At 34.3% G+C, this 12,251-nt stretch overlaps 1 protein-coding gene across 1 annotated transcript; it reads right to left on the minus strand.

Annotated features, from left to right (window-relative positions):
- Nucleotides 1-5,675: 5,675 nt before the first annotated feature.
- LOC146898221 (uncharacterized) lies at nucleotides 5,676-10,734 on the minus strand. Its single transcript, XM_085738536.1, has 2 exons — nucleotides 10,068-10,734; nucleotides 5,676-6,891 (listed from the first exon to the last, which is right to left on the minus strand). The coding sequence occupies exons 1-2, from the start codon at nucleotides 10,652-10,654 to the stop codon at nucleotides 5,898-5,900; spliced, it is 1,581 nt and encodes a 526-aa protein (XP_085594662.1). The 5' UTR covers nucleotides 10,655-10,734; the 3' UTR covers nucleotides 5,676-5,897.
- Between the last annotated feature and the right edge of the window lie 1,517 nt (nucleotides 10,735-12,251).

A 12,251-nucleotide genomic window follows, 5' to 3' on the forward strand; every position in this document is an offset into this window, starting at 1 on the left:
AAACAATTGTCAAAACAGAGCAAATAGCAAAATTCTCCTATTTTGAGTGGATTAGAGTCTCAGTTAGAAATAGTGTATCCGGATTATAATCTCGGACTAGGAACTTAAGTTTTGAAACTGCACTCAGGTTATTTAAGCCTCGACGATCCGAATGTGTTCGCTATACCCTTTTTTTTTAGAGGTTCTCTATACTTCTATATTTTTACGATAAAGTGAGTATACTTGTAATTTGTAAACACTCCTCCAAACTATTATATGGAATTATGGATCAACATTTTAGAAGAAATTATATATTAATATAATTGTTTAGATATATAAAATAGATTTTTTTAACTTGAACCGTGCATACACGAGCCAACTATATATGACATTCGTGTTGCATGGGTTAACATGAATGGGATGAGACATGTTGTAACGTTGCTTACAAGTATTACAATAAAATCACCTAAAAAAAGTATTATTTATAGTAAATAAAATATATAAAAGTATTATTTATAGTAAATAAAATATATAGATTTTAGATAGTAAAAAAAATTGTGAGTTTATAAGTTTTCTTCACGGCTCAAGGTATCACATGAAAACTTGCAGAAAACTAAAATCCATAACTTCAAATACCACAATTAATTATGGACATAGTCATACACTTGCCTTTTTCATTTTTACCAGCATATAAAGTTTTTCTTTTTCTTGAAAAGGCTAAAATAGAGTATATTATGAGTTTTACTTTTCCCACCTTATGTCTTTCCTCGCGCGCCCTATTTTTTTTCCACTTTTACCCCTGGTCAGGATTTAGTTTTCCGAAATGAATTGTTAGAATTTTCCAGATGTATCCGGATTTTAAATTCCTGAATGGTCTTTTTCAAGAATTTTTTCAATTTTAAGCTTTGAAATTCGTAAAAAAAAATTCAAATAAACATATAAAACAGAAATAAAAAGACAAAAAGATAAAAAAAAAAAAAAAAAACAACTCATTTTATTGATATTTGAATAATACATTACAATAATGTTGAAGCTTTTTACATAAGAACCTAAAACTATTTCTAGGGGGTAAGCTATACCAGTGGCTCCGGCTGATAGGACATACCAGTAGCTTCACTGTTGGAGGGGAAACAGAGGGGGCACAGGGGCCTCTAGGGAGAAAGAGACCATGATGGTCAAACTTACGCCCAGGAAGACCAAACTCACACCCAGACTGGCCCCTTCCCTATTGACTGATCATATGACCCCTGATGCATTTCCAAAGAGGCCTCTTTATATGAAAGGCCAACAATGGAAACACATCGTTGTAGAAGGAAGAAGAGAAGAGGAGAAGAGGGTGTGACTATTTTTGAGAAAATGAAGGCTATTTATAGGGGAAGGATGGTAAAAAAAAAGGGTGGAAAAGGCATTAATCCAGTCAAAAACGTGTAAAAACACGTTTTTTGACTTTACCACCGTCCAAAAACGTTTGAAAAACGTACGTTTTTTGACTTTACCACCGTCCAAAAACGTTTGAAAAACGTTTTGTTTATGGTGCAGACCACCGGCCAAAAGCTTCTGGTGCAGTCCGGAATATATAATCCGGATTACACATAGAATCCGGATTTTATATTCCGGAAAAATACGATCATGGCGTGAACCAAAAGGAAACTTGGGACTTTGTGTATGGTGAGGGTTGGTTTGGATTTTAGAATCCGGATTGCTTCAACATTGGATTCTTTTGTGTGACCCACATTGCACCGAAAATTTTTGTGGTCCACAACACCACCCCATCTGTTTAGGATTCGCAACGATGTCACCTTCTCCGGACTGAAGGATCAGCTGGATCAAATCAACCGTCAATTCAACCAGCAGGGTGGTCGGTGTTGAATATCGATGTCCATTGTCCGACTCAGCCGGATCTCTTCGCTTCAGCCGGATGAAACTCACAAACGACGATGACGTGAGAACCATGTTCTCTGTCTTTGGTCAGTACAGTACTAGAGGACCGATCGAGTTGGATGCTTCGTTGGTTAGATCTGCTGAACAAATTCTAAAAAGTTTGCACTGGCCCAGGAACTACGAAAAGATCAGGGCTCTACTGGAGGGACCGGAGGAAGATGTTAGTTTAGATGATCCGTGATAATGTGCTATGTTTTAATTAATCGCGTGTTTTATGTTGTTTTAATTGCGTGTTAGTTATATGTTGTTGAATTAAGCTGCTGCATTATGATTTGAATAATATATATATATATATATATATATATATATATATATATATATATATATTATTTAAACTTTCATTATGTTTTAATTTACGTCAAAGATGTTCATTTAATCGATAAAATAACCAAAGATATGCATTACGGATTATGAAATCCGGATTCACATAGGGCGTAAGTGTAATCCGGATTACTAAATCTGGAATACTTCATCATAGGATTCTTTTGTATGGACCACATTGCACCAAGAGTTTATGTGGTCCACAACATCCAAGAACCTCTATAAATACACCCTGTCCGGTTTTCAGCTTCAATACCAGCAAAACACACAAACACACCAAAGAAAACCATGCAAATTTTTGTCATTAAGCTGATGATCTTTCTCACGCGGTCGCAAATAGATAGCTCCCTATTTGACTACGTGATGAAGATTTTCAGCATGCTGTCAAAAATACAAACAAACACACCAAAGAGACCATGCAAATTTGTGTCATTGTGCTGAGGATCATTGTCATGCTGCTGCAAAATAGATAGCTCTCTATGTGACCAATAGATTGCTCTCTATGTGCCAGCATGGTGAAGATCCTCAACATGCTTTCAAAAATATATAGATACTCCTTGCTGCCTCCTTGACAAAAAGATAACTCAAAAATATCAAGAGGTTGCTATGAGTTAGATCTTGCTGCCTACCAGATGAATATGTCATTTGGCAAGGCAGCAAGATCTAACTCAAAGAAATCCTCTTGAAAACACATTCCCAAAAGATTCATCATTTATGTTATTATGGTTTTTTTAACTGTTTATTTGTCTTATGTTGCTTCTATTTATGATATGTACCTTTGTTCTATTTTTTCCAAGGCAATCGCAACGAAAACGATCCAAACAAAAGGGTCTGGTGGAGTTCAGACTTTATAATCAGAACCACCTTCATGCTTTCCGGATTATAAACTCCGAAAACTCTCAGAAACATTTTGGCCGGTGACGTTTCACCAATGGTTAGGCCGGTTAGTGGAGTTTGAATGCATTTTTTGACGGTTTTGAATGTGCAACACGTTTTATTTGACTGTAATTAAGACCTATGACTTATTTAAGACTATAAAAGGGCTTGGATCTTCAACATTTTCCTTCATTCTTCTTCACCTCCTTTCTTACATTTTCTTAAAAAAAAAAATACTCCCTCCGTTTCAAAATGAGTGTCGCTTTAGCCAAAAAAAATTGTTTCAAAATGAGTGTCGCTTTCTGTTTCCAATGCAATAATAACTTTTTCTTTTCAATTGTACCCTCCAATTAATACTCTGCACACTACTTCCAAATTATTACTTTTAAAACTAACCAATAGTTAATAAGGATAATTTGGTAAAATAGCCATTTTCTTTCTCTTAATCATTGCATTTCTTAATATGTGTGTAAACACCTAAAATAACACTCATTTTGAAACGGAGGGAGTAGTTTTTTAGGTAGCTTTTAGGAGTGTTTGTGGTGTCATGGTTATTGTTGACCGCTCATACGACCCCTGCAATTGCATTTTAGCTTATACGGGGGTCGTATAACGGTCAACAAAGACCCTTGACATCAAAGAAAGACACAATTTATTCATATAGTATTTGTCCGGATTTTATTTTCCGGAAACACTAACAATCTGGTTCGGAAAACGAAATTCTGACCAGGGGTATTATTGGAATTTTGCAGGGCGCGCGAGAAGGCAACATGGTGGGAAAAGTAAATCTCATATATTATTCAACACAACATGTCGTTCCTAGCACAAGGCGTTACCAGGAAAAACATAAAAGTCTGTACAGGAAAAAGAAAAGCAAAAAAAGGAAAACCGAAAGAAATAACAATTATATGTAGCCCAACATTGTTAGGGGACTAAGCCACCAACCATGGTAATTAATAGAGAATTGTAATTTCTCTTCAACCACGAGAAGGAAAGAGACTTTATTTTGTCCACTAAACGCAAAATCGAGCATTATTTATCGTTGAAAATTCTGTTTTTTCTTTCTTTCCAAATTTCCCACACTGTAGCAAATCAAATGACGTTAAAAAATGTGTGCCGAACCTGAGGACCACCACCACCAAAACTGAACTGAGTACAATGATCCGATCTCTCGAAAGGGGCGACCATTGAAAAGTCAACCCACCGAATAATATGAAACCAAACCGCCCCAAAGAAAGAGCAATGTAAAAATAAGCGATTAACATTTTCCAGAGAGCCGCATCCAGTAGCACACTGACAAGAATTATTATTTAAAAACACCACGACGGAACAAGTTATCTTTGGTTGGCAATCTATTCCGAAACAGACGCCAAGCAAAAACCACAACCTTCAGAGGAATATTCTTTTGCCAAAGCATCTTCACATCCAACAGGGGACCAACAACAAGTTGAGCAGTCTGAAAATTATAAGCACTATGAACAGAGTAGGCGTTAGATTTTTCCAAATTTCATAGCCATGTGTCCTCCTTTTCAACCTGCAAAGTCACATTTTGAAGTAATACACATAATTCCCCCACCTGCTCCTCTTCCCACGCAAACAACCTCCGCCTCCACTTCCACGCCTCTCCATTCAAACCCCACCCCAGCTGGAAGCAATCGAACACAGACACCCATTTGTCCATTGACAACTCAAATAGTCTGCTAAACTTTTTCTTAAAGGACACCCCACCAACCCACACATCCGACCAAAAATAAATATTTTTCCCATTCCCCACGGATCTACAAACATGAGTACTAAACCATGCCTCCCTATGCAAGGCAGCAATGACACACCACCAAGCTAAGGCTGACCTCCCACCGTCCAACAATCTATCGCCCACCTCTCCATACCTCGCCGACAACACCCTATGCCACAACCTCTCCTTTTCCACCAACAACCTCCATCACCACTTCCCTAATAAAGCAACATTAAACTCCCTAATTCTCCTTACCCCAAACCGCCAATCTCCTTGCGCATACTAACAAAATTCCAATCAACCCATCTTATTTTTTGTGGTCGTCACTCCCAAAAAAACAATTTAAAATAGATTCAATAGAGGAGGTTATACTTGAAGGAGCCTTGAAAAAAAAAAGAGCATAAACAGGAATAGATGGCAGAACATATTTCAACAGAACTAAACAACGACCGAAAGATAAGTGTTTTGATTTCCAACCCGACAGTCTAGTTTTAATACGGAGAATCAGCGGTTCCCAAAAAGACAACCTACGCTCATCACCACCTATAGGCAGCCCCAAATACACAAAATGGAGTTATCTTGTACCAAATTAGAAAAAAAGTTAAATTCAAAAGTTCAAAACCCATAAAAAAAATTAGCACTCTTATTATAGAAAATGGAGTCACTCACTGCTTATTAGTACTCATGTTTTAAAAATATTGAGTAATGTCCTATAAATCTAGACGTCATTTGAGCTAGAATTGTAGAAATTTGAGAAAAAAAATTAGATTTGCCTCTAATATAAAAAACAAATACCAGATGTATGTTACTTCACAAAACCAGATTTAAGAACACTGTGGATCAGAAGCACCCATTCTTATTCTTTTATTCAACAAACTGGCCAAGTTTATAGACTTAGCTCTACAACTGACAAACAAGAAAATAGAGAAAATGCCTCACGTACTAGCAACATGGGCAACTTATTAGAAAAGCAACTGAAACAGAAACATAAAAATAGCAAACCCTCCCTTAATAAACTGATGAATGCTCCTTGCAGCTAGTACTTTTAAAGTTCAATGTGGTCATAGCTGCCATTGTCTTCATCTGTATGATCCTTATGAGTATGAAGATCAAGCCTACCATTGTTGCGTGGCAGTATCTTGCTCAACGAAGGCCAATTGGAAACAATAAGCTTGACTCTACCACCGATAAGGTAGTCATCAGTTGTACCTGGAGCATAATAAATATTTGCATAGTACTCTCCTTTGAAGAGATAAGCTTCCTTGGTCCCGTGAGAAGCAAAAGCTGCTTCAACTCCATTCTCAAAGACAGTACCTATCAAACTAGGAAACCCATGTCTAATGGTTTCAATGTGAATGAGTTTCTTGGATGAATAGTTTATAAGAGCATATTGTCCTCCTCGGAACACGTAAGCTTCATTGCTACTATGTGCCCTGAATGCAGCGTCTAACCCTCTTTCGAACACAGTGTCCTTGAAGAAAGGAAACATGGCAGTAATTGTCATAGGACCTGAGAGTATTTTGTCATTTGTGGTTCCTGGAGCATAGTCTATCAAGGCACAAAGGTTTGCAGAGAAAATGTAGGCCTGGGTTTTGTCAGTGTCAAAGGCACAATCTATTCCTTGTTCTCCGAATGGTGTACGGGCAAGTGATGGATATCCATCACAAATATATAATGGCCCATTTATAATATAGTCGTTTGTGGTTCCACGAGCATAATTAATCAATACATATTCATTGTTCATGAATAAATAGACTTCATTGTTGGCATATGCACGAAATGCAGCATTTATGTAAATAGGTATATTTTCCACCGCGCCATAGCCATGCAACTCAACTTCTTCATTATCCTGAGATGATACTTCTCTTTTCTCTACCCTTCTTTCATGAGGTGGATAAGTTTCTTCAGGCAGAAAACGTTGTGCCCCATTGTCATCAATGTAAAAGGTTATAGGGGTATGAATTGTGAAATGAAGATCCATGTGTGGACGGAAATGACCGTTCATTAGCAGTCTTCTTTCTCTTGTCATTGTCGGAAACCTACATTATATAATTCAAGAAAACAAAATTCAGGTTAGTTTTTTTTTTTTTTAAGTTGTTCCTTTAGTTGTTACAATTACAAATATGAAATTAATATATATATATATATATATATATATATATATATATATATATATATATATATATATATATATATATAAATTTCAAAAAGCCGGCCCTAGTTTTCTAGTGAGAGAAACTCCAACTTCTCTCTAAACTTTCTTTCCCCTTCGTTCATCGAGGAGGGGTGGTTTTAGGTAATTTTTGACCTAGAATCACCCCTCTACATCTTTTTTCTCTTTTCTTTCAATCTAAATAAGTGGTTTTCACATAGATCAAGTTTCTTCTTTTGTGTTTTTTTTTTGTGATTTCGACGTCTAAGTGCGGCGTTGTGTTGTTCGTCGTCTTGTGCGACGTTTGATTTCGCGTCTTGTCGCGGTGTTTGTTTAATTCCTATTGAAAGATCGACATCAGTCAATTACAAATTCAACAAATGATTTGGGCGTCAACGTTGCAGATCCGGAAGCATGTGAATTTCGGTGACTTAGGTTTTATCATATTTTTTGTAGGCATTTTGCCGTTTTATGCTATTAACTTGGGTGCTGTGAGTTTGTTCGCATATTCACCCTTTACGTTTTTAGCGATGTTTGTATCTGATGTACACTATCAATTTGAATGAATGGATATCGTTTTGTTTTTGTCAAAAAATATATATATATATATATATATATATATATATATATATATATATGAAAATTCTATAGTACATCCAAATAGTTAAGTGTACCTTTTAAAAATTTAATATGATTTTTATAAACAATGAAATTATGTTTTTTCTTATGAAATGACGTTTTCTAACATATAATTCTTGATAAATAATTCTTTACTTCCTAAAATGATCGTTAATTTATCAATTTATGAGGTGTACCGTAGAAGTTCCCATATATATATATATATATATATATATATATATATATATATATATATATATATATATATATATATATATATATATATATATATATATAAGGCACAAATGATTTAGGGGGATAGGTTGCCCCTTTAGCTTTAGCCAATAAGAAAGTGTCAAGTGTGTAATGTCATGTCATGATAAGTTTTAAAATTTGTAAATTAGGCCTTTTTTATAATTTTTTATTTATCTTCTAAAGTAAAATCTAATTTAAAATAAAAATTAAATTATGTTAGCCACCGCTGCCACAGCCTCTGCAACCTTCTATGTGGTTTGAGGGTTTGGGATATCTGGGGATGAGTTTTTGGATGTTAGTTTATGGGTTTTGCTTATTTATTTGTTGATTGGAATCGAAATGTGGTGGGAAAAAACAGATGAATGAAGAAGAAGGATGAACATGGACGAAGATGAAAATGGAAATTAAGAACAAGAAGATGAGAAGAACAACAAAAGAATAATGATGACTTTAAATTTAATAATTTAATTGAGAAAAGTTTTTATCTAACGATTTATGTAATTTTGTTGTTTAAAAAAAATTAGAGAAATGCTAGGGACACACCCTCTAACACACTCTCTAACACACACCAATAATAATATGCCATATCACCCACTTTCTTTTAATTTTCTACCTGCTAACCGGTTATTCAGGTTGCTACATCTTTTATTTTTTAAATGAATCTATCTGCTGAAAGAAAGAAAAAAAAACATCAACATTGTGGCACTCCATGTGTTCTCCTTCAGATCTATCTCGTTCTCCTTTTTGTAGCCATCATTGTTTTGGCAAATAAATAACCACCTCTGTTCCTCACTCTTACTTAGCAATTAGATACAAAGGTGCATCTAAATCGTATTTTTATGTGATTTCCATTTTAGTTTTTGGGATGGGTTCTATTCCTTTTGCGATCTAAATCATTTTAGGGTTATGAGTTTTTAATCTAAGTGTTATGAATCAAATTTCTTCAAAAAAAAAAAAAGTGTTATGAAGCAAAAGTATAATCCATTAATCCTCTGCATCCAAAATTGAAAGAGTTTTGCTTTTACATCTGAGTTGTTGATTCTGGAAATTGAAGTGATGGTGTTAGTGGTGGGAGGTTTAAAGAAAGACTAGAGAAGGAGAATATGAACAGTTAAAGGTTAAAACAATAAAAAAAAAAAAAAAAAAGAATTAGATAGCTCTACAAATTAAAACCGGTAATAGGTAAACTATTAAAAGAAGGTGGGTGATGTGGCATATTATCATTGGTGTGTGTAATAGGAGAGTGTTAGAGGGTGTGTCCCTAGCATTTCTCAAAAAATTATGCAATATGAATTTATGTCCTAAACTACAAATTTAAAAAGGAGGCTGCATGGCATCTATTAAACGTACCTCACTCTAAATGGACATGGAAATGAGTGATGACTGAAACATGAATGTTATGTGTTTAAATTACGTTCTCGTGTCAAGATTTAAAGTAATAAACACAAAGCACGTAGTTAAACTCAAGAAAAGTCATATGTTATACTCCCTCCTCACTCCGTTCTTAATTACAAAATATTTTTAGATACATCAAAAAATAATGTTTGTGACTTATATATAGACAACATACATCATTTATTCAATGTAACTAAAAAATGAATTTCATCTCATAATTAGGGACGAAGGGAGTAGCTTGCTAGACTTAGGAGAGAAAATTACAGTTTCACAAACAGATGTAGATATATAACAGAGAATATTTTATGTATTAGGCTGGAGAATATTTTCCTTGTTTGTTTGTTGATTTTGTGTATTAGGTTGATGAATATTTTATGCTTTTTTTCAAAAATATTTTTAGCTTATAAAAGAAAACATAAACAATTAACCTTCCAAAATTGGTAACTGGGCTAGTAAATCTAAGCAATATGAGTATTTAATATAGATATTATCCTTCCAAAAAAAGCTTATAGCATTTAATATCTTCCATTTGAGAAATGATATTTGAACAACTATTTTAAACAATTTCTGTGACAACATTGTCTTTCATACTCTCATTATACTTTTATTTTCTCTTTCCTTTTTCTCTCTACTACTTTTATTTTCTCTTTCCTTTTTCTCTCTACTGTTATTGTCCAAATAGAAGAGGAAAAAAAAGGTTGTCACTAGAGTTATTTGATTTTGGTTGTCCAAATATCACTCCCCTATTAAAAAATATGTGAAATTAGTCTTTGTCTTTCATTTTTAAATACTAACCCGGGTCCTCGACGCGTGGCGGTGTATATTTGAACAGAGCGAATGTATTGAGATTGGATGCCAGCAACAAAGGTGATTTCAGCTTGATTAAGGTGCTGGTAGCGACCCATAAGGGTAACAGCGACCCAAATACCCCCAGGAGCAAAGAGCTCATAACGATACAGTTGAATCTGACTTCCTACCGGGAGGACATCAGTTGAAGGATTTGGGCGCCATGCATTATTAACAGTGGTGCTAATAAAGGCACGAGGTACAGCTCTGTTGGGGTCAAGAGGCGCCCCAGCATTATGGACAAAGCCGTCAAGATCATAGTAAGTGTTGTTGGGAGTGTCTCCTTGAGCTGGTGCTTGGAACCCGTTTGCGAAGATCTCCTGGTAAGGCCTCGTGGTCCATCGATACACTGGACGGCGGATATCAAACTCAAAGTCGTCTACTCTGTACACAACCTCACGCCCCAAGATCGGTCGGTTAACGCGATCAAGAGTGTCCACCAGACGTTGGGCTTCTGCTATGTCTTGTTGCATCACCGGAAGTGGAAAGTTTGCTGCACACCCTCTGGCTGCTGAATTTGGAGGGATTGAAGACATGATGATCTTAATTCACTTTTGTATATATGGATATGGATATATGGATGAAAAAAGCAAGAGCGATTGATGGATGGATGCATGCAATTGAGCCCAACACTTCATGGATATATATACACGTACACAAGACGCACATTTAATAAATATCCCTTTGACATTTAAAAAACGTTTTTTACTTGTCTAAATCACTAGACCAAAAACATGTATTATTTTTCGAAGAGGAGTATTATTTGAACAACCAATTTGGTTGACAACTTAGGGTGTGTTTGGTAAAAATAAGCTATAAGTTAGCTGATAGCTGAAAAGCTAACTTATAGCTGATGGCTGATAGCTGATAGCTTATAGCTGAAAAATTAGCTTATTAAAATAAAAAGTGTTTGGTAAAATTAGCTGTTGAAGTAGCTGATAAGTATAAAATGACGTAAAAGGACATGTTTGTGTTTTTTTTATTTATAAATCATATATAAAATTTTTATTACTTAATGTATTTCTTTTAAAATGTTTAAATTTATTTCAAAATATTTTCATCTTCACACTGATAGATAAATGTGCTTTATAAATTCAATTGACATTTTTTATTCGACAAATTTTTATTTTTTGACGAATTTATTTAACTAAACTTGTTTCACTGTTTATTTATTATTTAACATTAAATATTATATAAATTACAAGCAAGGTCATAAAAACAAAAGTGAACAGCAAAATAGAGAAAACTATACCATGTAGTGACTAGCAAGCTGTGAGCATGGATGTTGTAGGCCATAAAACGTGGGAAGTGGGTGGTTTTTTTTAATTTAGAAATAATAAAATTAAATTAACAAGGTTAAATTTGGAAGAAATTATAAGAAGCTATAAGCTACAAGCTCAAAAGCTACTTGAAATAGCTTTTCAAAAAAAGCTATAAGCTTACGAAAAAAGTTTGTTACCAAACACGTCAAATTTTGATCCAACAAGCTTATAAGTTAATTCAACAAGCTATAAGCTAGCTTCTTGTTGTTACCAAATACAACCTTACTTGACAAACATCATTTACAAAGAAAAAGTAGGTACTTGCACGGAAACCAAAGCAGCAGAGAGATAAAGTAAAAAAACAATGTGAGTATAAGAGAGAAAGTTGTCACCAAATGGATGTTCAAATATCAATTCTCTTTTTGAAATGGTTGAAAAGTCTAGAAATGAAGATGATCAATGTTATTTGAACAACCAATTATTGTGACAACCTTTTGGACAACTAAATTATACAAAGAAATTTAGGTAGTGGCACAAAAATCAAAGCAATAGAGAGAGAAAGTAAAAGGATAATGTGAGTATAAGAGAGAAAGTTGTCACAAAAGTTGTCAAAAAGTTGATGTTCAAATATCATTTCTCTTTAATGAAATATAATTATTTTATCTTTACTTTGTTTCTTTCTTATGTTCTGTCCTATGCTTATTACACAATTTGTTTGAAAGTGAATCATTGAATTTGAAACGTAAATACATAAGTTTTTTCTTAAAGTAAATACTAGATAACTTACTAATCATCTTTATTTTATTTTCTTTGACGGAGATTCATCAACCTTGTTAATTAATGAATATATACTACTACAATTTTGGGCTTT

This window comes from Medicago sativa, chromosome 8 (genome assembly GCF_051527215.1).
Source record: "Medicago sativa cultivar Bolivia chromosome 8, Bolivia_mono, whole genome shotgun sequence".
Classification (NCBI taxonomy): domain Eukaryota; kingdom Viridiplantae; phylum Streptophyta; class Magnoliopsida; order Fabales; family Fabaceae; genus Medicago; species Medicago sativa.